At 44.7% G+C, this 27481-nt stretch overlaps 1 protein-coding gene across 5 annotated transcripts in view; it reads left to right on the top strand.

Annotated features, from left to right (window-relative positions):
• INPP5B (inositol polyphosphate-5-phosphatase B) overlaps positions 1-27481 on the top strand; it is a 1358813-nt gene that overhangs the window by 699063 nt on the left and 632269 nt on the right. For all 5 annotated transcript variants that reach the window (XM_069622659.1, XM_069622660.1, XM_069622658.1 and 2 more), the window contains 2 exons: positions 1587-1698; positions 1780-1889. In XM_069622659.1, coding sequence (XP_069478760.1) covers positions 1587-1698; positions 1780-1889 — 222 coding nt within the window. The remainder of the gene's footprint in view (positions 1-1586; positions 1699-1779; positions 1890-27481) is intronic.

Below are 27481 nucleotides of genomic sequence, written 5' to 3'. Positions count from 1 at the left end.
CAAGTATGTCTTTTGTTAAAGCAGCAATTTGAGGACATTAACATTCATGCAAGTGACTTTTCTTTTATTTGTTTAAAGGATTTAAATGTACAATATTAATAAACCATGTAGAAAATCAATACTTATTAGTAAGGAACCTCCAAGGGACTCTTTGTTTGATGATACCTGGTTGGGTTCAGAGAACTATTGTGATAAATATGTATTTGAGGACTCTTTAAAGCTGTACCTTGGCACATTTATCTTCTGGTCCAAACATATTTTGAAGGTCTAACTTATATGGTTCTCTTATGTCCCATCCTCTTTCCTCCATACACTTGGGTCATTGTTTTATTCCCATTTTATTTTTTGTTTACTTTGCAAAAGGTTTCTTTGGAATTGCAAGCCCAAAAACTGTTTCTGGAACTGGAATCCAGAGAATAGTGCTTGCAGGATGAGTGGGGAGTGGCCCAAATCTCCTGCAGGGGCATATGCCTCTGTTAGGCAATCCATGCAGTATTTGTTTTAAAAGGTGGGCATGGTGCCCTCCTGGTGGGTGTAGTGTTCGCTTGTATTTTGTAGGCCTCCACAATTGCTTCAAACAGCCACCTAACGGGATTGGTCTTGAGCGCTTATGAAACGGGCATCGCTCACCAAAGTTACAAATAACAAACGTGTAGTATTTTTAAAAAATGCCCTTTATGTTGACCACACTAAATAGGAGTAATTTGGTATTTACATTTAGTATTTTGAAAATACTGCTTGCAGCAAACACCTCATGATTCTGAGGTTGTATACCACCAGAAAATAACTAATAAATATTCCTCTACCCAAAAGTTGGATGTACAACTATTTCCGCCCCCACTTGATAAGTGAAGGGGTATGCAAATACGCCATTCTCTTACATGCAAACGCTGCAAAAGAAGAGATGAGAATGTGAGCATGTTGGATGCTCACGCCCCTTTCTGTGCATGGAGATGCACGTTGCACCCAAGCGTCAGTTGCTGATCTTTTCATGCACTTTTAACCATGAGACAGGAGCTGTATGAGCTGCTTTCTCATATGTATTTTAATCCCTCATATAGGGATATGAATACATTTGCCTGTAACTACATGCCTTTTTCCTTTAGGGAATACAGCAGAACTCCCAATGAAACCCTAAAATGACTTAAGGTCATGTTATGATAGCGGATCAGATTGCCCTCGTGTGGAAACGTTTTGTCAACTTGGTGTTTTAAATATTTTTGGGGAGAAACCACCTTGCACAGTCAGCAGCCAAGGAAAGGTTGGCAGAGGAGCTACTGACCCCCCTTTATCAGTCTCTAATTTGCTTAACACTAAAAATGTTCTAAAATGCATGACCTTTTAGAGAGATGGAACATTACGCCACTGCCAAAGTGTCATAAACGAAACAATGGCATATATGATACCGTTAAGCACAATGGTTGATAGCAATAGATCGCCTTATTATGGTTATTCATATTCCCATAGTTGCTTTCAAGTGTTATGAACTTCGCATACAGCAACGCTGTAATTTCGTGATCACCTCAAACCTCCTTTGCCCGCATGTTGTCATATCCTCACATACCAATGTTTTAATGTTTCTATAGGACTGTTTTATGGCTTGGCGATCTCAACTACAGAATAATGGACTTGGAGTTGGAAACAGTTAAGAAGCTAATTGAGAAGCAAGCGTACGATGAACTGTACAAGTCTGACCAGGTATGCGTTAAGGTTTGGCTGTGTACACAACCTGATCATCTGTGAAACCTAAAATAAATAATTTCGCCTTTCCATTTACAGCTGAAGATACAGATGGATGAAAAGGCTGTATTTGATGGTTTTATTGAAGGTGACATTAAATTTCAGCCCACTTACAAGTACGACACTGGTTCTGATGACTGGGACACCAGGTCTGTACTTTTTAATCGTTTTTTTTATTCAGAAGTGACACTTGTGTGGCCTAAAGATATGCCAGCAACAATGGCCAGACAAACCACCTAATGCACTCAAATACCTATCACACATCAATGGAAAGTTTCACCAATTCTGAAATAGAGTTATTTAATTGACTGTAATCTTCATTTAAATAATTAATATATGCAATTTACAATTTTCAGAACATTCATTTTGATTAACAATGCTTCACGCTCCAATTATAAATTCCAATTGCTAAATCAGTGGCAGCCTCCAGTGATCAATGCAAGCCAATGCATTTCATGCACAGAATCTCATCTTCAGACACCGAAGAGTGCAGTGTGTTGTAAAATGTGTCCTACAGTGCGCACAGGCAACTCCCGGCTCTGCAGACGCAAAGATCCCACATGTCTACACTTTTGAACTTTGCCCAGTATGAATCTCGTGTACTGATTGGGACACTGTGGTGTCCTCTGCTGTCTTGCAATCAAGTGGTTGTTAGCAATGGACAAACTACCTTATTTCACTTGGAAAAGCCAAGGGAAGCGCTGGTAATACTTATCTCAGCTACAATTGATGATCTAAAATGGCTTTCCTAACCATATGATCACTGCTGGTTTTTGTTTGTTCTTGGTCTTCTGCCCTTTTCTTTATAAAATGGTTGAATGATGAAATACATGATTTAAAGATGTGTCTAATCCACCTTAGTAGTATTGTAAATGCTTGGTAAAATATTACTGCATAGGTGATGCCAGAGGATGGAATAACAGTTAAAACATGAATGAGGTTTTAACAACCATTACAGCAGTGTGACTGCATTTCAGTTATTTTATGTAACTACTATAACACTTAAACATTATCCTGTGGCTACGTGCCTCTATCGAGTGATAGAAACACAAATAAAAAAGGACTTATGTAGGTGCCTTTCCCCGGTTTACTACGTGTAAGAGAAAATAAAATAACCAACACACCCCCTGTCGGGGAAGGAGGCACTGAGAACCGGCTGCAAGAGTTCAAAGGATGGTTTATTTCTCCAGCTAGGAAATAACCCAAAAAAACCCTAAAAACCATTTACATCATCACTCATATATATATCAATTAAAGTAACTCTAACAAAAAATACTAAATGGACCCGATTGGCCCCAGGCGGTGTGGTGCTGTTGGTGAGGGTGGCATCTCTTCCTTCTGATTGGCTGACGAGATGATGGACGTCAAATATCTTGTGCTCCACGCAGGTCAGGGTCCGGTCACTGTGGTCACTACCTAAGCTAATATGTTGCATTCGTAAAACACTAAATAACAAATTATCTAAACATTTTATGCTACTTTTCATATTTCTACACAAATCACACATAGTATTTATTGTCAGTACAATTGGGTCGTTCGTGTCTTTAATTGGAGGCCTTGACCTTTATTGTGCATGTAAAAAGAGTCAAGCTGTGTTTCACATATCTCCTAAGCTTTAGACCTATTAGTATAAGTAAAAACATATATTGTGGCAAAGTGCTTAAGGTTAGTAGCGGGTGTGTTGGGTGGGTTTCGCAGCGCAGGCGAGGGTCTGGCACTTGAAAGAAATACCTTACAGGGAGCGCAGGGTCAGGATGGCAATAAATTACTCTTAATGGGGGTGGGTGGCTTGCACGTTTATGGGGACGAACAAGCAAAAAGTGCTTAGCTCATCCTGGTTCACATGCTGGTTCGCATGCTGGCAGTGACCTCAGAGGAAGACAACTGTATCATATTGGTTGCTGTAACTTTCTCCAGCTTCAGTGTGAGAATGGGAGCGCAGAGCTTTCCTTCGCAGGGGGAGTGCAGGGGTGGGGGCCAGCCAGCTGCCTGCATGCCTTGTGTGTGTCTCTGTCTTTGGCTGTTGCAGTGGAAGGGTGATCTGAGCCTTGCTGTACTATCGCAGTGAGGCCTGTTTACCCAAGATGGAGTCGAAAGGGGGCACAAAAGATGGATGCCCCGTGTCCTGCTCAGTAGTCCCATCTATGTAGCGGTCAACCGTGGTTAACTTTACATAAGGGCAAGGGGCAACCCCACTACCGGAGGCACGTGGTCCAAGTCCCGTACTGAGGAGTGTACGGCGCGAGGGGACCTGGGGGCCACTCGCTCCCATACACTTATCTCTGGTATGTAGACCTTGGTGGGAGCAGAAATACGGCCAGTCACCCCCTGGTGAATCAGGAGAACGGATAAAACAAACCTTTCACCAAATCCTTTTAGCTCACTTTGGTGGTGTTGAATGCCACCCACCTCTGTGTACAAGGGGTTGGGGAAGGGGATTAGATGGTGCAGTGGGGGGGAAGTGGAAAAAAGCGTACAGGCCAGAGCCTCCCAGTAAAAGAAAATCTGTGAATGTTGCTGTGGCAATAATCACTGGTGGTTATTCAATGGGGATCAAAATGATCTAGAACCCACCAAACAGCTCTAGAAGGAAATGGCAGCAAAATGTGAGATGGGTGCTTCTATTTGATAGCCGCCCCTCCCTAGACCATGTGACCAGAAATTCGAAATAGAGCATGATGGGCTATAGACCAATGAGATGAGAGCTAACAGCACATGACACTTCTTGCCAATGGCAAGTCATTTCCCCTTTGATACAAATGTAAATGTAGATGGTCTCAAGATGGAAAATTCTGTAGTAATTGTTGTCATCTACTTCTTTCATATTTATACCACATCTGTGGTACAACTAATCATCAGAAGTTGTCACAGTGGAATTTCTATAATATTGTTATCCAAATGGCACTCACTGTCATACAATGTCTCCCTGTGATTCTTTGGGAAATTCACTAGATTTTTCAGAATGTGATGTCAGGCTTTTCTTTCCAACACAGTGCCTTGCAGGCACTTCGGTACGTTCACTACATTTCCCTAAATGTATTATGGACACTATAGAACATTCTCATGGTTTCTTGGATTGCAGCTTTAGGACATTCATTGTATTCTCTTAACTCCAAGGGTCTCCTTGACTCAGCAATATCGCAGCAGAATTCCAGTGCTTACTCTGTCACTGCTTCACACAGGCCTTTCCAGCATCTCTTCTTGCCTGCCTCTTGCAGCTCCTCTCACAGCTGTAAGAAACTCATGGTGGCAACAGTAAAGACAGACACACGTGATCACAGTTCAACAGTGTTAATTAAACCGTGTAATGGGTGAGAAAAACGCCTAATCTAAACCTCTAAGATGGGAGCAAGTTACGAACATCAAATAATAATAAAGCAGTCCTAGTGGCGTCTTATCAAATAAAAAGGGCCTATAGCTATTGCCAATGCTTACAACTAAGTTACAAAAATAGTGTGGGAAAATGTTCTCAAGAAAAGAAAGACATGTTCACCAAATAAGTCAGCAGGGTATGGCTGGGTCTCCCTTCCCCACGTTTTTAGCATGGGACAAAGCAGGACCTTTGAGCAGAACACCCTCCTGGGCCAAGCCATCACAAGCTTACAGTTCCTTTAAACAATGCCAGGACCTTTCGGGGCCAAGTCTCTTTCCTGCAAAAGTCGCTTGCCTTAGAAGACCGGCTGTACCAAAACAATAAACAAAAGTTCCTTTGGCAATCTTTAGACTTTGGGTGACTGTCCTTCGCCTCTAGGATCCCCCTCAGCCGGGCTCTGATCCTTCTTACAAAGTGGGCCTCCCTCAATCGGGTTCACTCTGGCCTTTCACTCAAAATGTATCATATAACAATCTTACTGTTCTTTTCACCAACTATCCATTGTGGACATCCCACAGCCAGGTTCCCACTTGTCATCACAATGTCTCTTAGGTTCTTCTCTTTATTTAAGTGTGGTTCTTAGCCCCCAGTCAGGCTTTCCTTAAAGCCCCCAGCCAGGCTTCATACAGTTCTTTCGCGTGTACGATGGGTTTTGCTCGACCCTCATAGGACCACTTTGACACTTTGACAATTTACACTAGCCTCCCCTAAGGCCTCTTGGTCTTCATAGTTTAACAAACAACACAACCCCAAACCGGAGTCCTTCGAATGAGCACCCCCCTCCCGCAATGCCTGACAACTCTGCTTCTGACCCATTTGATAGGGTTCCTTTAAAGTTCAATTACACAAGTTCTTTGTTCAACAAGGTTGACGCCTGCAACCTTGGGCCCAGCAGTTTGGTTTTACCATCTATCTCTTCCGACTCACCGGCTGTGCTGAACTGTTGTAGTTTTGGGAGTCAAGGTCGTATCACATGCCAGCTGGACTTCTCGGTCTTATGATTTACCTTTTCGGAGGCTTTGTGGGTCTGAGATGAAAAGGGCTAGGGTAATTCCCTCCTCCTCGTCCTGTCGGGTCTCTCCGCCTTCATGCTCTGTTTGAACTGCTGTCGGTAATAGCTGCTTCCTCGTGTTTTTGGTCTTGCTCGAAGTGTGCTTTCGTGCTCTGCCTTTTATACCTGTGGTGAAGGGAAAGGGCTGTCAGGTGTACGTAGTTATTGGCAATTGCCTGACTCTGCCTGACCCTTGTGTTGGGACATTTCAGATAAACAGCTGGGCTATTAGTCCGCTGTCTTTCATGGTGTAGGAAAGTGTTTGTTTTGGAAAAAGGAGGGGGTAGAACTTCTGAATATCCTTCGGGGTAGGGTGGGGAAAAGGTGTTATCGGGAAGGGAGGACCGCGCCTCACCCATCATTGTCCCACTTCCACTCCCCAAGGACCCCCCATCCAGGTGATCCTCCCGCACTGGTCCAGCCCCAGGAACTTGATCCAATTGCGATGGCCATGTCCTGTCCACCTGGATGACAGATGCCCGGGCATTTACAAGTGAGACAACTTCAGATTTCTCACACAGCACACAATCTCTTACTCCATGGGCCAGCTACATTTATCCAGCACACACATGATCTCTTGCGGTTTTCTTGGTGAGACCTTCAGCACCCTTTACTCGTTGGAAAAATCTGGGGCTCTTGCAAGTGGTTCGTCTCTCATGGACTGTCTTCTGACTTCTGTGATGAATTGAGGCAATTTGTCACTTCTTCCCAAGGGGGAGCCCCCCCCCCCCCTGTGTGGCTAGGGAGGTAACGCAAATGGGACCTCACCGGGAGAGACTCCCTCTTAGGGGACAAGGACTTCCGTTCCTGTGAACTCCCTAAACCAATTCACTTAATGGCATAGACTATCTAACATATCAAATGCTTACAAATACAGAGACTTGACTGTAGAGAAAGTTAAATTGTGCGATCATCAGGAAGAAAGAGAAGTTGTCTCTTTAAATGGAAATCGCCAATTCAGAGAGATGAGTAGGTTACACAAGGAACACTCTTTAAGACCGAGAGGAGGGCATACTGAAGCAGTAGGTCCCCTGGTAGCATAAAGTTGAGAGACAGATGAATGCGTCACCCATAGCTTCTGCCCCTCCCCCGGCTCAATACTGCACAGGTGAGAAACGTTACTCACTAAGACAGCCGTACCGTCCTTATCCCCGGGAGGTACAGCAGGAAATGGACACAATCTAAGCTGAAGATGGCATAAGTAACCAAACTAATGTTGTGATAATACATGTGCATGCATTAGACACAAAGCAAAAGGGCACTCAACATGAACGCAAAAACTAGGTAACACATGCATTGATAGATCAAAGCAAATGAACAACATCCATAAGACACGAGAAATACTAACATAAGCAATGTATAAGCTGAATGCAACATAAACGACACGTGAATATATCATAGCATAGAAGCGCGACAGTAAAGGGCAACAAACTTTTCCAAAATGTAAGCCAAAATATCCTTTTAATTAAACGAAAGGCCTCATAAGAACTGAAAATGCTGAAATACCAAAATACAGATCTGTGCATTGCTTAGACCATAGCTAGCAACCCAAGAAAGTGCACCATGAATAAGGCAGGATAGGAATGGCAGAACGAAAGCAAGAGATAACGATTCCCAATATGTAAACCATATATTCTCTGATTAATTAAGAGTACAACCAGCCTTTGTAAGTCAGGTGCAGGACAACTATAAGCCAAAAGACTACATGAAAAATAAAGTGTCGCCAGTGGTAAATGAAACCATAACACTTGCACCAATATTAAATAAAAACCTAATAAATACAGGGTGAAATAATTATTACACGTGACCCATAATTTAAGAACACTGTCTATATTTTAATAATGATCAGGATAAGACACCTGCCTTACTCCTTAAACGTATCCTCAGACACGAGACGCAACACAAGGCCAAAAACAAAGGGATCACCCAGGCTCATGGCCTAGAAATAAGGTATGATATCTTCTTTAATAGAAAGGAAATCAGTCTGTCGACCTCTCTCCCCCTACTCCTGTTTAGCTCATGTCTTCACGACCTGTCAGTTGTCAAAGGTTGATTAGTAAGAAGCCAGCCAACGAGAATATCTAAGGTTATCCCACCCATGAAGCAATGTTCCAGCCAATTACATATTGTAGAGATGTCTTTTTCCTTTTTATCAATTTAGAGGTGGTAACAGGAAGAGCCATCAGACAAGCATTACACAATTAGAAATGTACCCCGATATAATGTATGTTTTCACTATTACTAGCCAATCTGTGTAGGTTTTGGTAACTAAGATTACAGTATGATATCCGCTATGTTAAATATTTGGTTCGATGATGAAATGCCGAAGCCCACAACACTGCGTTATGATACAACAAAGTGGAAAGCTTTGTGTGACGAAAATGCCGGCTGCATTCAGCTGTCAATTATCCCCTGCTATCCATGTAATGGAAGCAAAGGACAACCCCAGAACCACCCCCCCCCCATGAATCCCATAATGCTGAACTAGGGGGACACATCCGCAAACCCCACTCCCCTTGTTCGGCATTATGGGATACAGGTTTTTTGTCCATGGTGAATGCGCATTCTGCATTTTTTCTCGCGTTATTTTGTGGATTACTGAATATATAAAACCCCTGTTTTTGATGAGTAAGTCGAGAGCGTCAAGAATTCTATACTTGTTTGCTGTCTCTGCTTTATTTTGATGATTATAAAGCTGGGTTTTACCTTGCACTTTGTCTATTTCCTCTATTGAGACCGGTTTGAACTGTCTCCAAAGTATCTTGATCTAGAACAAATAAAATGTGGACAGTCCATAACCAAGTGGCAGAGTGTTTCAGAAGAGTCAATATTTGTGCAAAATCGGCAAGTCATTAAAGTGCTTTGTCCGTTCACTGGTGGAAACTGATTTAATCTAAAATGCATAAAAAGGGACCGGAAGTTATTACATGGGAAACAAGTTAAATGCAAGGAAAGTATTCTTTTTTTTATGTGCAACTTTTACATATTCCGTATAGGAAGAGTACATATTGTTAAAATCAATGGTAACCAATCAGTCCTGTCTGAATAATTTAGTTTTGACACGCCCCTGGTCGATCAATGCGTTCCTACAAGGACCCGATTTCCATGAGAAGGTTGTGCATTTTTCTTTCGTAAACATCAATCAAAACAACTGAAGAGCCATCTGACATCAAACTCAGGTCCACATACAAAGAATGATCTGGTGGTTGGAGGAACTTAATTCGACAATTGGCGCCACGCAAACCTGGGCCGTAATGATACAAGGCACAGTTTATGGTGAATAATTGAATTGGGAATGGATAAAGACAGAACCAATATTTCCTTCCATAATTTCCCCTAAGTCGCATTCAATTGCTTTCCCAGATCAATTAAAGACTTATCAAGGCCATAGAGCAGCACTGGCTCAATTTCCATTAGGTAATTTCGAACAATCGCGATAATGGAACATTTGCATATTCTAAACATTAACCATTTCATTTCTGAAATCATCATCATCAACAACTTTATTTCAGTTAGTCAACCATAAAAGTACATATAAATAAAATAAACAAAGGGCAGCTGATTCATCAAAAAGGTACAATAAATAAGCTTCAGTACAACAGTCCTGCCACAATTAATGTGTCAATGATGCAGTGCAATAAAACTTTGAAAAGGTTAAAGGAAGAACAAGAATGTGCAGAAGCATACATGGGCTTGATAAAGCCAATTATAACAGTAGACAACACAGTGGTGGAGAGTAAACAGCTCAAAGCCTCACTTTAATTATCAGCGTAATCTACTTAATACCTGGCACTTGGGCTTGAAACTTAGCTCTTAACAGCCAAGTCCTGTAAATGTAATGTGCAGTTGGTCTGACAACATGGATGTCCGGACACTGACCCAAGAATCTCACTGCACTAGCTGCTTTGCCCGAATCTTAGTGGCTCTCCAAAGTGGATCCGATGCATTTTTCTCAGGGCTGCAGAACTGCTACAAAATAACAAAAAATGCATGACGATCTTGTTGCCCTACTTGCATAGTGGACAAACGCTCTTGTAACCAGGTAGCTATTTATTCGTAACAGCAGCCGCTGGGAGAATAAAGATTTTCCATAATAACTTGCAAGAAAGTCAGAGGCAAGCATTATGCTTCTCTTTCTTTTATTAAACATATGAAAAGAAGCTCAGCAGCTAGTATGTTATGCACCTGACTGCGAGCAAAAAGTATGCATAACAAAAGGTGCAATAAAATATCAATGAACAAGAACTTTAGTCCAAATAACTGTCTCTGAAGGAAAAAACTCAATTTCCCAGGAGGCTTAGTCAGAGTTCATAGTAGGTCACCAAACATGTGACCTCAGTTCACCAATAGGCATGCAGCTTCCCTTCCAAATAGCCGTTAACATGATGTGACTTCCTCTTTCCTGCTGCTGGGCTTCTTTTCATAAGTTTAATAAAAGAAAGAGAAGCATAATGTGAGCCTCCGGTCTTGACATAGAATTCCCAATCAAAAACGCAGATACAAAGCCCGAACCAAAGTTATGGTTTATAGGCCATCATATGCCTAAACCCGAGCTAGCCAGAGCCCAATTTTAATGCAGTGGCATCGACCAACAGAAAGTGATTACCCATCTGTTTGGACCTTTCTTTTATAATCGCACATGTGAAGGGTCTTTTGCTTTTTTGGTTCAGCCATATCTCTAATAGATCCAAATCCTGAAGCAACGACTTGACATGGGTGGCCCACTGTAGAATTGTTGCCCTGCACCTTGTCCAGGAGGTTAAGTACTGCTTTCCGGTATCTCTTGAGACACACTGCCTCCATCATCTAGCCCAGAAGAGCGCTGGTCTAGCACAGATCAGGGAAGCGACCGGAAAGCATCCCAGCTCCATAAATACCAAAGCTGCTGGGGCATTAATAGGTAGCAATAACAATGTCTTCAAAATTCTTTGCTCAATGATATCTAACTTCGAAACATTGCACTACCCCCACAATTCGGAGCCATACAGGTCAGAGGGAATTGCTTGCCATATATACCGGTCCCTTAGAATTATGTTTGGCATTGGTAATACGTGAGCCAAGACTGTAGCATTCGAGGCAGTCCCCATGCTCTTTCTAAAGCCCACTTGGGATCTAGAAAAGAGCGAGGATTGGGAAATAACAAGATTTAGATCTTGCAGTTAGAGAATTGCAAAAACCTTACTTATAGAATCTGTTAAGGCGATGGACCTATAACTAGAGGGACTGAGAGTCACCCTTTTTAAAAATAGGTATGATAATAGACTATGTCGATGTATGTATGATGCAAGTCTCAAATATGGTATCAAAGGTTTCAAGATTTTAGACCACAAATGAGGGGAATTCTTCAAAACAGCTGGAGGAATACCATCAGGTCCAGCAGCCTGTGATGGATTGAGTCTGCTAAATGCCCAAAGGATATCTTCACCCTCCAACAGCCACTTACCATAGATCACGGGACCCACAGTTGGATCCTTTAAATCTAAGTAACCCTCAGGCAATTAATAGTTTTTCTCATAGTAGTCAACCCGTACTGATTCTGCAACAGACGAAAAAAGAGATGCCCCAACCTTACCTATCCTTTGATCTATCGTAGCCCAAAATTGCCCTCCCATGTTTTTACAAAGATTAAACAGCATATGTTGGTTATCTTTGAGGTATAGATCCCTCTTAAGAGACTATGTTAGGTTCTTATGGGTTTGGCAAATCCTTTTCTTAGGATTCTGATAATCAGACTCTTGGAATCCTGACCTCTTAAGGTCAGCCAATCCCTTAGGCAAGGCCCTTTTAGAATTCCGTACTCAGATCGAATAAGTGTGTTAACTTCTTATTATGTGGTCCTGAGTGCCTGGAGCTAATGGTTTTCAGGCATACCCTAATGATGTTGTATGTTTATTTATTTGGTAATGCGAACCAAACACGTTGGTAGCTGGGCGCAGCAGAAAAGAATACTTTAGGCATAGTTACAGCATAGTATAAGGTACAATACAAGACGTAATAATTACAGCATAGTATAGATACAATACAGGACATAATGGGTACAATAACAGGTACAGATAAGAATAAGTACAGCTATAGATACAATTAGATTAACAGCTAACTAACATAAATGTTTCCCTATGAGTGTGAGGAGGAAAGGAAAAAGGCCAGGTGTTTAGGCATTATGTGTCAATGGACTGCAGCCAGTTTAGTGACTTACGTCTGAAGCTGGCGTAGGATTGGCCGGTTCTTAGGTTCAGGGGAAGTTAATTCCAGTATTTTGCAGCTTTGACTGGGAAGCTGCCACCTCCCGCTTTGGTAAGCTTGAACCTCGGTATCTCTAGACTTAGCTGCTCTGGACGAGCGTGTAGAGGTTTTTCTGGTGATTTTGTCCACAATGTATGGGGGGGCTGCCTCATTGAGACATTTATAGGTGAGTGAGGTAGTTTTGAGTAGTATCCTGTCGCAAACTTTTAGCCAGTGATGGTCTGAGATGTTTGAGATGTGCTCTCTGTTTGATAGGTTAAGGCCAGTTCTCAGAGCGGTATTTTGCAATATTTGTTATTTATTGAGGATGTAGTTGTTGCCTCCTAGGTAAAGTGAGGTTAGATAATATAAGAGCGTTAGCCAGGGTGATGCAGCTAGCTTCAGATAGGTACGGTCGGCATGCTCTGATGAGTTTACCTATGTAGGCAGTCGATGATGCTAGGGAGTTCACCTGTTTCCTCAAGGTTATGGTGGAGTTCAAATAGAATCCCAGCATTTTTACCTCATTTACTGTTTTAATTATATTTCCATCTATATTAAATGAGGCGTAGTTAGGGGTTAGTTTGTTTAAGTTAGCTTTGGAACCATGGATCATGATCTCAGTTTTCTCATCATTCAGGCAGAGGCCATGGGATGCCATCCAAGCCTGAATGAGGGTGTATATCTCATTTACCAAGGCCGTATCGAAATTGCCCGAAAGGGGGATGAGGATCTGGGTGTCATCTGCATAGTTAGTGTAGGTGACACCCAGTCTGTCCAATTTGTCAAATAGGGGCTTGGTAAAGATATTATACATGGTAGGTGAGACGCATGATCCTTGCGGGACCCCACAGGTAGTGTAGATCGGGCCAGCGGAGGCCGATGGGGAGAATACTTGCATGGTTCTATTAGCTAGAAATGATTGGACCCAGGCTATTGCGTCACTCGAGAAGTGGGCCGCCGATGCTAGGTGCTTGCACAAACTGCATGGTCCACCAAGTCAAAGGCCGCCGACAGGTCCAGTAGCAGTAGCATGGCGGTTTTGCCCTTGTCCTTTAGCTTATCAATTTGTGTCTTGAGATCAATCAGTGCTGTCTCAGTGCCGTGTTGTGGTCTGAAACCTGTTTGCCGAGAACCTAAGAGGTGGTTTGCTTCCAATTAGCCCTGAATTTGCAGGTATGCTACTCTATCGATAATTTTAAGAAGAAATGGGACTGTTGTAATGGGACAGTAATTCGTAGGGATAGAAGGGTCCAGTGTCTGTTTCTTAAGGAGTGGGAGCACCCAAGATTATTTTAAGCTGTCAGGGACGCAGTTAGTTTTGAAAGAAGCGTTTGAGTTTGGAGATAAACAGTGCAAGATCTCTAGCTGCATCTTTGACTATTTGTGCAGGGCAGTTGTCACCTTTGCAGTTGGAGGGCTTTAGGGACAATATCATCTTCTGTGTTTCCAGGATGGACACTTTGGTGAAGCTGAAGGGGGTTAGAAGGTTGGGGGCTATAGGCGATAGAGTGGTGGAGGTCACGGTGGGTATCAGTGAAGCTTTCTTGTTAGTGATTTTAGTTTGGAGGGAGGCTATTTTCTTGGACAGTGCTGTTGGATGTCTGTGCACCATTGTTTGTCCTTCAGGACGTTGTCTACAGGGGGTATAGAGGATTCTAGTTCCCAGAGGATCACAAAGAGCTCCTTAGTGTTCGAATTGGCTTTAGCAATTCTTTCATTGAACACAGTTTTTTTTTTAATTAATTATTTCTTATATTTTTTGGCTAGCTGGTTTAGTTGTAATTTATTTTGCTCAGATGGGGTGTGTCGCCAAATGCATTGTAGTTTTCTTTTTTGAAGTCTTAACTCTTTGAGTTGGGGGGGTAAACCAAGTGTTCAAGTGAACCTTTGGTTTACTTTTACGGAGTTTAACTGGCACAATGATATCTAAGGCTTTAGTCATGGTGGTGTTGTAAGAGGTTCGGGTCAGCACTATTAGGAATAAAGTTGATAGAAGGCAGGAGGAGAGGCAGTAGTTTGTCAGCTGTGATATTTCTTTTGCATCTAGTATGTAAAGGAGGTGCCATAGCCATGGCTTTAGGCATTAGTGTATCTAATGTTAGGGTGAAGTCTATCAGATAATGGTCTGTCCAAGGTTGCAGGGTTATGTTCAGGATTGTAGGGGAGCAGTTTAGGTCGGCAACCCAGTCCAGGGTTCTTCCCTTGATGTGGGTAGGAGCGTGGACATTTTTGGTGAAACCATGCTCCGCTAGAGTGGTTGCTATGGATTGAGCTTGTTTATCCTCTGGGTCGTTAAAACCTAGGTTGAAATCACCAAGCACTAGTATCTGAGATGAATTATTTGGTATTGTTGGAAAGTAGACTAGATAGATCCTCTTTGAAGGTGCCAGTGGGGCCTGGTGGTATATACAGTAGATGAATGGTTAGAGTTCTATTTCTGGAGAGAGGTACTTTGGCAGTAAGCAGTTCACAAGATTTAATAGGTTGAGGGGTACAGAGTGTTAGTTCGAGGCTAGATTTGGATATAATAGCTATGCTGCCCCCTTTAGCATTGGGTCTGTCCATTCTTAGGATATGGTAGTTGTCTGGGATGGCAAGCATAAGGGCTGGTCCTGCTGCATCATGAAGCCATGATTCAGTGATAGCCAGGAAGTCTAATTAATCAGAGGCAAGTAAATCGACTATTTCTGTAGCATGTGCCACTAGGGACCTTGAGTTAATCAAGGCTCCCGAAATGGTAGCTGTGTTTACACTTGCAGTGTGGTCACCTAGGTTAGGACATTAAACGAATGGATGTGGGTGGTGAGGGGGTCATTGGAGTTGTGTTTATAAGCAGGACCTGCTAATGAGTTGGCGTCAGGGTCCTTGTGTTGGCCGTTCATATTATTTACTTTATTCGTCCTAGGCTCGTAAAGTCGGGGGTAGTCTAGCACGGAGTATATGGTTTCTGTCTAATAGGGGACACAGTAAGACTTTACTTAGTGACATAATTAAGAAGGATGTAGTGAGTTGTAATATGATCAGCCAGCTCTTTCCTAGATACATTATGATAATTGCTAGTAAGACTATGGTCTGGACTGGCTTACGTCTGATAAGTTTGCAGGTGGCTTGGTAGCACAATAGACTGATCCACAGGATGCAATATTTCAATATCACCCAAAAAGGCTAGCCTAACATCTAGATTGATTGATTGATTGATATTTTATTTCTATCGCGCTCGTACACAAGTGTGTCAGAGCGCGACAAGGCAAGGGAGGGGAACAGGGGAGAACAAAACAGCGATCTTACTAGGCCCAGTGACACTGAGAACGCGCAAGTGCATGGGAGGGGGGGAGAGGTGGAAAGTGCGAAGCAGAGGAAGAAACAGATAAATAACAATAAATAAATAATAAAGACAACAAACAGTGGTAATGCAGCCAGCAATTTGCAAGTGCTAGTTTTAAGGCAGCAGACAGGGTAGGTCTGATAAGTGCAGGAAGAAAAAGGGGGGCTGTATGGGTACAGATACAGACCCCAGTTCAAGGGATGGCCCGGAGGCAGTGCGGGAGGGTGGCAGGATGAGCAGGTACCTGGGCCCAAAAGACAGAGGGTGGCCAGGTGCACGGTGCCAAGAGAGAACAGATCAGCAGGAGAGAGAGGGAGTGAAGGCAGAAGAAAAGAGGAAGGTCTTGAGGTGCTTCCGGAACCGGAGATGGTTCTCCTCCAGTGTTAGAGTGGCAGGGAGGCTGTTCCAGAGGGAGGCCCCAGCCAAAGACAGAGATCTACGCCCAGCTTGTTTCTTAGAAAAACGACTGACCCTGAGTGAGTTGGAGGTAGAGGAGCGAAGAGCTCGAGAGGGGAGGTATTTGCGGAGGGATAGCTGAAGGTATTTTGGACCCAGGCCCCAGAAAGCCTTGTGGACAATGCAGAGGGTTTTGAATTTAATCCTTGCATCCACTGGGAGCCAGTGGAGAGATTTCAGAGCCAGAGAGATACGATCCCAGGGCTTGAGGCCAAGGACAAGTCTTGTAGTCCTGTTCTGGATTAGTTGCAGAGGGCGGAGAGTAGAGGCAGGCTTGCACAATAGGCTAATGAAGAGTATGCAGGTTCGCTAGGTATTCTAGTATGCTAGTTCAAGCTAAGCAAAAAATGGCTAAGAACACACACAACTTGCTAATGCAGAGTATGCAGGTTTGCTAGGTATTATAGTGGGCTAGTTCAAGCTACGCAAAAAATGGCTGAGAACACACACAATTGGCTAATGCAGAGTATGCAGGTTCGCTAGGCATTATAGTAGGCTAGTTCAAGCTAAGCAAAAAATGGCTGAGAACACACACAATTGGCTAATGCAGAGTATGCAGGTTTGCTAGGCATTATAGTAGGCTAGTTCAGCTAAGCAAAAATGGCTAAGTGCACACAATTGGGTCGTACATGTATGTATCAGTGTTTTCACACTGTAGATTAGATTGTACCTATGGGTAATTATGTTCTAGTGCAGCCTAGTGCCGTATGAAGGCGGCCTCTTTGTTTCGTATAATGGGGTGAATCAGGTATGCAAGTACATGTGGATTCATATTGTTAAACGGTGACCGCAAAGTACATGAATATGCTAAAGCTATTGCATGATAGGTAAAACATAGGTGCATGCAAGTGGTTCGTGAGGGCAAGTTAAAGGACTCAAGTGTACGTATACACACAGTGGCAAAGTGGCAGTTGTACGTGTAGACTGGAGGTCAACGTGGCTATAGGATATGGAATGTTCGTGCGGTGGAGTCAATCGTAATGGGCACGGTATGAGCGGTAATGTGAGGGGTTGTACTATAAGGACCACGCAAAGGTCACGCAAGAGTTAGCTCTTACCAGGCAATGCTTGCAGTATGCAGTGGATTCAGATCTCCGATAGTCTTAATGCAAATTAGTAAAGGGATTTGTCTCTCCCGTCTCGGACAAGCTCAGACAGGGATAGCCTTTGTCCTCTGGCCTTTGTCAGACGGCCGGCTCCGCCTGCCGGCTGATTGTATTGGCTTATATGGAGTTCAAAGCCAGTTAGCTGGGCAGCGGCAGCGTTGTGAATTCTCTCCTAGGTCGGTGATGGTGGTGGCCATCTTAGAATGGGGCAACACATGTGGAAGGGATGCCACTGTTCACAGCAGGTCTGTGAGGCGTCCCTTCCTTCTCATGGGGCACTTTGTGGAGATAACAAGAAGGGAGGAGAAATTAAAAGGCGCTGCCTGCCCTAATGAATGCTTCCTCGGTTGGCAAGTGATGGATGCCGCTGAGTGGATCCTAGCTACAGCTGGGGTTACCTCGATTACAGCGGATGATGGGGGGAGCCCTGCTCCAGCAGGGGGTGCAAGCTCCTGCTCGAGCACCATCAAGGGAAGGTAATGCAGGGACACAGGCTCAGACATAGGTTATAGGTCCTCTGATTGCTCCTCAGCCGAAGAGTAGGGATCGGTCATCATACCTATGTTCAACAACTCCTCAGTGATCAACTGGTTAATTTGCCCCCTCCCCTCCCACCCAATCTATTATTCCATTTAATACTTAGGTCCCCTCCTGTCTAGGGCCAAATAGGGGAAAGCAGGTACCAGCTCATAAATAGAAAGAGCTAAACCTAATGTAAAAAAAAAAGAAACAAATGATCACCCAAACAAGGGTCATGATGGTTAATGGAACCACGATTTGCCCTTTGATTGTCCATTATAAAAATATAATCGATTCTGGAAGAACACTGTCCCCTGTGCCAGGTGTATGGAGGAGAATTTAGAGAATCCACACAATAGACTCTCAAATTCCAAATTAGACAAAAAATTGTCCCAAGTCATACCCTTGATGAGATTAATTTGAGAGGCATGAGTGACAGAATTGGAGGCATACTATTCCGCCTCCGCCGCACAGTCCACATTGAAATCACCCCCCAACAAAATTCCAATATAGACCAACAAAAGATTAGAGCACACACCCTTGGCAGTAAGACTAACAGCCAACCCCCTTTCTGATTAATGAACCACTTCCAGGCTTGTGCTCAAGTTAGAATCGATTGCAATAATCAAAGCACCACTTGGTCGTCCCATATGAAGGCAAGTAGCAGGATTAGAAAAAGTCTGAAAACCCCCCAATTCAAAATGTGTAGTGCACATGGTTTCCTGAAGTAAAAATACATCCATTCTCCCTACAAATAAGGACTCCTTTAGAAAGCAATTCAAATTCACTCGTCCACACGCATTCGAAGACATAACTAGAAGGCTAGGGCTGGTTCAGGCCTTGTCTAACCCCTGCAAAGGTCTTAAGAGCTGACTCAATCCATGACCAATCCTGCCCATTCTGCATAAGATTAGAGAGTACAGGTACAAGTGAAACACCATCAGAGGCTCAAATTTATTATTTATTGCTACCACTCCTCCCGTCAACTTCAACCCCAGTTGCCCCAGAACCAAGAATAACTAATGGCTACCACGTCATATCCCAAGGTTTGTAAGTTAGCCCTCTGGTCCCATACCATATTTGCCAGCATCACTGAATGGAAATAACACCCCATCTGGTGGTTATTTTGCAATGGAAGTGCAATTAGATCTGTATCATCTGTTGTAACAGATCTAAGTAACAGAATTTCCATAAAGATTTGCAAGAGTTTAGTCCTTTTAGCCCACTATTTTCGATTATACCTCAACAGTCAATTGGCTGTCCCCTTCTACATTCGACTCACGCACCACCCCATTATCCAGATTCCCAGAATTGGCTTTTTATAGCAAAACAGCTAAGTCCTCCATAGTAGGGGGGTGAGTAATACCATTAGGGACAACCGTATCACCCTTTCCTAAAGAAAGATCACCAGCAGCCCTTTGACCATTACTTTTGTTATCAGGCAGTAAAAAAAGGTAATGTTAGATTTTTGATTGTTTGGTCATCCCTGCACGAAAGCCCCTGGGGAAATTGTGTCTAGATCTTGAACCCTAGACAGGGTTAACTCGGGTGAAAAGTTGTAACCCCCTGATCCCACCAGTACAGTGAAACAAGGGTCAGTGCCTGTGTCACGCATAGCAGTAGGCTCAACAGGAGACAGCACGCTTTTCGCGCCCTGTTAATAGAGGAAACCTGGTTCTCTAAATAACCCTTTGAGTAGCCCCAGAGACTGAATCTGGTCCCGACCGTTGCTCCCGTTCACTCCTGATCCCACCACATCCCCCATATCCTGAGAATTGAGATCTATAATTTCTTCCTTGACTGGTAAACCTCATAGCCATATTAGCGAGGAATGTCTACATTTCAATTAAAGAGCTGGCATATTTTAGGCTTCCTTTTTTTATTCCGATAAACCTTCTTCTTCTTCTTCTCTTTATTAATATTGAGCCTGTCACTCTCGCCCCAATACATCATTCTCTGTGACATTATATCTTTCAGGATTCAATGGGGCAGATAACTGGGGGAGATGCTCAATTGCTCAATATATTCCAACAGAGGTGCAGCAGGGCTATTCAGTGTTTGACTGATTATCATGAATTCCTGATTTACTTGCTGCCTTTGACCTAGCTGTAAATTTAAACCATGAGTAGGTAAAGTAACATCCCGATCCAGGGGAGCAATGTGCACCTGTTGAGCCGGGTGTGACTCCGTAACCTCCATTATTGCAATAGATGCATTGGCCCCAAATGCAATTTGGTCTGGACTCCCTGAGCCCAGTAACACCAGCACTTTAGAAACAGTTTCCTGTATAACATTCAACTTATTTGCATTCCCAACAACGACATCTTTTATATTATCATATATTTGAAGTATCGACAATAGAACCAGATGCAATGCTGATATGGATGCAGGTCCCAAAGAGTCACCTTTTGGCAACATTTTAGACTGCCTCCTCAAAATGATGTTCTTTGGCGTGAAAATGTTGTTTCCTGACAAATTCAGCCCAATATGACCACGCTGTCCGCCCCTCAATGCACTAATGAAGCTGTAAACTTCTCTCCCAACTGGGGTCATCGTTGTTTTGGTCATATTTGCAGTATCCATTGGGTTAGTCGTATAAAGGACTCGGCCAAAATTGCAGAGCCATCCAAGGGTAAAGAGCCTGCCACACGGCCTGCCCCGAATTGAGCTGAAGCTTTTTCATTTAATTCAGCCGGCTCCTTACTAACCTTAAACTAGTCCTCTTGGGGGTAAGATAAAACCTGCTGTACTTGTTGATCGGATGTCAAAACCTGCGCATATGTGTCAATTCGCACAGGCTGAGCCAAAACCTCCTGAATACCAACCTCCTGGCCGCTGTTTGACCCCAAAGACGGATTCATTGGTCAAAGGCACTGGGCCCAACACCACCTTATTCACATTTGTAACCCGCATTAGCTCATTCTGTGCTTGGCATAATACAGCGGGATCCAGGACCCACGCTTTACTACGGAGTTCAGTCGGCATGGTACAAAAGATCTAATTAAATACACAGAGCAAGTTAGGGTCTTACCATCCAAGACTGTTTTTTTTTTCGCTGAATAAAGGGAGATCAAAGGCAAAAGGCACGCAGTCTCTCCCATCCTTGCTCGCAGAAGACCAGTAATACACAGAGCAATCTATTCCTTACCTGCTGAGGACGTTCTTTCCTTTTGGTAGAGGGAGATCAAAGGCCAAGGTCCACAGTCTCTCCTGTCGTTCCTCCCGAAAAGAAAGTAAATCGTAAGTTAGCTTAACATCCCCCTCCGTAGCAAGTGATGGTAGGGTACCAAGTCACCACAGGTAACTTCCCCACACCTCCAAACACTTGCGCACACTTTGCTCTGCTTTGTGTAGGGGAGGGATTTTAAAGCCCAGTTCCTTAAAGTGGCAGAGACAGATTTCCAGCTGCCAAAACAGAAATTGCCGTTAGCTGCAGGGCAAATCACAAAATGAATAGAACGTACCCCACACACACACACCAAACACTTACGCACACTTTATTTATTTATTGTGCATTTGTAAGGTGCTTATACAACACAAATTTGTGTTTCAAAGCGCCTATAGGGCAGCCAGGGAGGGAACATGGGAACAAAAGACAAGGAGAATATGAGCAAGAAAGAGGCGGTCCTACTAGGCCTTGTGAGGGGACGGGAGTAAGTGCTAGGAGTTCCACAGAGGGAAGTGCCAGAGGGTCAGTTATGAGCAACAGTTAAGTGCCTGGTATGGATCACTATGTAAAGAGTCATCACTTGCCAATACAATAGTGCAGGCCTGTGCGACAACACAGGCCGGTGGGTGCTCAAGGCAAGTGCTGGTGGAAAGCTGAAGGCGAGTTGGCAGAAGGCCAGGACCCAGGAGAACACTTAAGGGTCCAGCTCACCAATCTCAGCGACTGTGCGGTTTAGCACAGAACTGGGAGTGGGAAAAAAGTGGTGAAGACGAAAGTCTTGAGGAGCTTCCATAATTTGAGGAGATCTGGCTCAAGACTGAGAGGAAGGGGGAGGCTGTTCCAGAGGAGGGAACAAGCCGAAGAGAGAGATCAACTACCAGCTCGCTGCTTAGAGAAGCACTTCACACGCAGAGAGTTGGAGCCGGAAGAGCGTTAAGATCTGGGGGGAGAGTATTTGATGAGAGTACATTGTAGATGGCATGGACCCTGGCAAACAGGCAGCCTTTTGGATGATGCAGAGGAACTTGAATTTAATCTTTGCAGCAACCGGGAGCCAGTGGAGAGACTTTAGGGCTGGAGAGATACGGTCCCTGGGCTTGAGGCCAAGGATAAATCTTGCAGCCCTATTCTGGATAAGCTGGAGGGACGGAGAGAGGATGAGGGTAGATTAAGGAAGAGGCTGTTGCAACATAGAGAGTACCAGAGCTCTAGGGACATTGAACTTCTTGGGAAAAGTGAGGAAAGGAAGGATACCTCTGAGGAGGTGGAGTTGAAAATATGCCTTCTTGGCAAGGTCCAGGATATGAGGGAGGAAAGAGAGAGAGGAGTCGAAGAGGACTCCAAGATTTCGGACTTCAGATGAAGGCAAAAGGGGAGAAGGTGGCCAGAGTGAAGGGAGGAAAAAGGGAGCAGGAGTCCCAGTAGGAAGGGTCTTAGTCTTGCTGGTATTGAGGCAGAGATCATTAGAGACACACAAGGACTGGATAGCAGGTAGGTAGTCAGGAATGGTAGAGGAAGTAAGGAGAGGATTATAGGGTAGTTTGAAGAAGAGTTTGGTGTCATCTGCATAACGCTGGAAGTGAGGGCAGAAAGTGGAAATAATGTGAGCAAGCGGAGCAAGATAGACATTAAAGAGCCAGGGAGAGAGGTTGGCGCCCGGGGGAAAGCCACAGGTGAGATATAAGTGGGAGAGGAGAAAGAGCCCAGAAAAGCCTGGGAGGGACGATCAGTGAGGAAGGCGGACAGCCAATCCAGCATCCGCCCTGAGATACCAAGGTTGTCATGGAGCTGTTTTATGTGGATGGCGTGGTTGATCATATCCATTGCAGAGGAGAGATCAAGTAGAATGACAACCGCAGGAGAGTTAGAGTCAAGAGATGCAAGCAGTTCACAGGTGTTCAGAAGAGTAGTTTCCATGCCTCTGGCTGCTTGGAATCCCGCTTGTACCATCAGTGGGATGGTACAAGCGGGAAGAGGGGTTGAACAATTAAGAATGGCATTATTGAAGAGCTAGGTTTTGACTAGTTTCTTGAAGATGGTGTAGGAGATTTCATTACTGATATGAGGTGGTAGTGAGTTCCAGAGTAATGGAGCAGTGACAGCAAAGCTAATGCCTCCAGCTCTGGACTTTCTGAATCTTGGAATAGCAAGCAAAATCCTTGGTGTGGAGCAGAGAACTTGTGCATGGTGTTTCAGCACAGGGCTTTTGTTCAAGTAGGTGAGGGGCCACGTTGTAGATGCAGCGATGTAAGAACAAAAAATGTTTTTTATAGTTCATTAATGATATGCTTGGGGAGATGTGTGTATACCCAGCACCAAAGTAACTTCAGGCTCTGCCGGTGAACATTGAGGTGTAGTGAGTTGTGTGCAGGGCTAGTACAAGAATGGCATTGGCTGATGTCCTTCCAGAGTAAGGTGTTTTAGGGGATACTGCAAGGCAAGGTTGGGCTGTGTTGGCAGAACAGTGTGACAATCACAATACTACAATATCGGGCTATTGCAAGTCCGGTATTAGGTGCTCAAAACTACACAAATATCTAGGGGGAGATTTATTGGGCGCCTGCAATGGGGTTTTAAATGCAGTGCCTACGATGACCGTGCCTGCTTACTTGACCCTGCTAGCACCTACCCTGTTTCGATATTTTCTGTTTTGTATGTTTACTGGAAGATAGCTTTGCCCCACCCATGCAAGAAAAAAGGCAAGATAGCTTTGTGGGTAAATGGTAAATGCTTTGTGCAATGCATCAGAACTGTACATTGCAGCATTCCCCCCCTTATCTCTCTGCCTTTCGCTTCCTCCTCTTGCTCTGAGATGGCACTCTCCATCTCTCCAATCTACTCCAACTGCTACACTATCCCTTATCCTCCCCCTCTCAAAAAATCTGGATAGAAAAAGCATTAAAAAAGACATCATTGCTGCAAACCCTGGCCAATTGCAGACACTTGTCAGTGCATCTTCTAGAGAAATCTTCACCGACATCCTTTTCTCTGTCCCATCTCCTGACCTATGGACCCCTCATCTCATCTCATCTCTACTCTCTCCCCTTACTCTTCCACTACCATTAACGGCGGCACCAAGTGGGAAGTCCTCCTGGCGGGCTTCTGCTCGTATCTCTGCTGCGTTAATGTCTACCTCACGGGCACGATCATCGTTCAAGGCCCTTGGGCCAACCTCCTTCTCTTTGACCAGATCCTGCCATCTCTCATCACCTTCCTTCTCCTGCCTTTCCCCCTTCTAGCCTCCCTCCCCCGCCACCTCTGAAGTTCCACACCCCTGTACTCCACCACAAAAAACTTTCAAAGGCAGTGATCATCTCCACCTGGCAACCCTCAAGGCACGCTCAGCCAACAAACACTCTGCTGACATATGCCTTCTCCTTGAAGACACTGACCTGGACATACTCGCACACACTGAGACTTGATTCAATGCTAGCTAAGTCATTTCCTTTGACTCACTCTTACCTGAATGCTTTACGATCACCTCTAAGCCTCATCCTAACTGTGCTGGCGGTGGGGTTACCTTAATCTTCCCTGAGTGGATTCCTTTTTCCATCCTACCCACTCAGCTCTATTCGTCCTTTGAGAGCCTAGTATACAAATTGGCCATCTCTCCTTCCTCCACCCTCACCATTGCTAACATCTACCGGCACCCAGGTGCTTCCTTTGTTTCTCTCGCAGTGGGCTGACTTCTGTTCCTCCTTACTCTCTGCCACATCCAACCTGCTACTCCTGGGTGACTTCAACATCCACCCAGACTCCCTGTGCACAGCATCCACCCTCTTCACTGACCTCTGCACCTCTCTATCCCTGTTCTTTGACCTATGCACCTCTCTATCCCTCTCATTCATCCTTCTGGTCCAACCCACTCTGCCGGACACATGCTAGACACAATCATCCATTCCAATCTCCCTCCCTCTACTTCCCTGGACACGACTCTCTCTTGGTCTTACTACTTGCTTCTCGTCTCCCACCTGGCTGCCTATGGCCTTGGAACAACTCCTCCAAAAGCCCTGCCGACTTAATGCACAAACATCCGTCCGATGAAACAAGTGTCAGCTGCTGCCTTCACTTCCTCCTTCATTCCCCCTAGCCCACCCAACTCAAACTCTAGCGTTGATTCTGCTCTCAGCAGCCTCTATCTTTCCATTATCAACACCTTTGACATCCTTGTCCCAGTCATGAGGATCCGCCTGAAACTACCTCCAAGCGTATCACCCGGACCAAAAACCTAAGTGCAGGCTGCAGAATGGAAGTCGCAAACTTCAGGTTCCCCCTCTGACAAACTGGCCTGCTACAAAGGCATTAGAGACTCTCTATCCATGCCAAATAAAGAGCCCACATTCAGGCACGAGTATTTGGCGCATCCAACAACGTGGCTGAACTTGCCAACCTCTCCGCAGTATCCTCAGCCCCTACTCCTTCCCAATGCACTTGCCATTCACTTCACCTCGAAAACCCAGGACATATTGAACAGCCTTGTCACGCACTCCTCCAACTCATCCCTCCCCCTCTTGCCTCGCATGACCACTCACCCTCTGCCTGCTTCCTTTTTGTCCTTCGCCTCTGTCTCTCTGGAAAAAGTCACCAAGGTCTCTTCCAAACAGGTTGCCCCTTGCTCATCCATAACCAACAAGGACAAAATGTCCTCTCTTGCCCCTGCTCTCGCTGATCTCTATAAGCACTCCTTTGCTACTGGTTCTTTTCCATCCTCCTTCAAGCACTCCCTTGTGCGCCCCCTCCTTAAAAACTGTCAGCAGACCTTTCCTGCCCGGCCAACTATCGCCCCATCTCCATCACCCCTTTCCTGGGGAAACTGTTTGCGAAGTTGTCCCTCCCCCAACTTAACTCCCACAATGAACTTGTTGATGGTCTTCAAGCATCCAGAGGCACGGGAACTGCTCTTCTGAACACTCGTGAAGAACTGCTCACATCCCTTGATTCCAACTCCCCTGCTGTCCTCATCCTCCTTGATTCCTCTTCTGCATTTGAACTGGCGTATCTCCTTCCTAACTGACCGCAAAGTCATACTGGGCTCCTTGTCCTCCCCTACTTCCTCCTTCACCTGTTACACCCCTCAAGGCTCCATTGTCTCGCACTGACTCTTTAACATTTACCTTACTCTGCTGGCACGCCTCATTTCCTCCTTCCCCATTTCCAGTGCTATGCTGACGACACACAACTCTACTTCAAACTTCCTACAGACGCCCTTGCACCCTCCTTCATCCACGACTGCCTCTCAGCCATCCAGGCCTGGTGTACTGCTAGTGATCTTTGCCTTAATGCCAGCAAAACCGAAATCCTTCTTATTGGGACCCCAGCACCCGACTTCTTCCCTTCACTCTGGTCTACTTCCATGGGCTCTACACCTGCTCCCTTCTTGGAAGCCATGAATCTGAGTCATCTTTGACTCTTCTCTCGCCTTCCTCCCTCATACTCGAGACATTGTCAAGAAGTCCCGCTTTCAGCTCTTCCTTCTCAAAGGAATTCTACCTATCCTCACCTTCCCCCAGAGACTCATTGTTACCCGGCTCTGGTTCTCTTCAGGCTTGACTAGTAAAATAGCCTCCTCCTTAATCTTCCTTCCACTCTGCGACACCTGCAGCTAATCCAGAATCCAATTTATTCTTGCCCTCAAGCCCAGGGATTGCATCTCTTCTGCCCTACAAAGTCTTCACTGGCTCCCGATCGCAGCACAGATTAAATTTAAATCCGTCTGCCTCATTCACAAGGCTGGGGACCACTCTATTTGCAACTCTTTCTGACCAAATACTCCGCCTCTAGACACCTCCGTTCCTCTAGCATCAACTCCCTACGTGTGAAGTGGTTTGCTAAAAAGAGAACAGGTGGTTGATCGCTTTCCTCAGCGGGCTCCCTCCTTTGGAATAGCCTCCCTCTTCGTCTTGAGCAGGACCTCCTGAAGTTCCAGAAAAGACTCAAGACCTTCCTCTCTACTTCCTCCTTCACATCCTCTCTCCCCTGCTAATCACACAGTAGCTCGACGGATGTGCAGGGCCCTTATGTATCATTGGGTCCCTGACCTCCCACATGTTATCATCTCAGCTGCTGTCTATCCCCTGCACTTGCTTAAGATCACCCTTCCCACTGGTGGTTGCACTTACCTTTTCTCCTTAGCACTTCACCTACTGCCCTCCATGAGCATCACAGTACCTATGCCAGACCCCTTTCCTCTCTGCACTTGCACGTTCTGAGCACTCACAAGGGATAGTATTTCTTGTTGTTGTAATCCATTGTCTATCATCCCCTGTCCCCTCTCCGTTGCCTTGTGGGCGCTTTGAAACAGTATTTGCTTCCTGTATGAGCGCCTAATAAGTGAACAATAAATAAATAAAGACATCATCAGCAAATGGTGCTACGAATACCCTGTGATTTTGCTGATTCAAACGAATTTGAATGTTAATACACCAAGCAATAAAAGCAACATTGTATGTATACATTGGAAAAACACAGCTGTCTGCAATTGTCAGTGCAAACTAATGCAAATATTCCCATTTATGTA

The sequence above is a fragment of the Ambystoma mexicanum genome, chromosome 11 (genome assembly GCF_040938575.1).
Source record: "Ambystoma mexicanum isolate Mex_15411 chromosome 11, UKY_AmexF1_1, whole genome shotgun sequence".
NCBI lineage: Eukaryota > Metazoa > Chordata > Amphibia > Caudata > Ambystomatidae > Ambystoma > Ambystoma mexicanum.
Note: the sequence above shows the minus strand (reverse complement) of the source record. Positions and strands in the feature narration are given on the sequence as shown.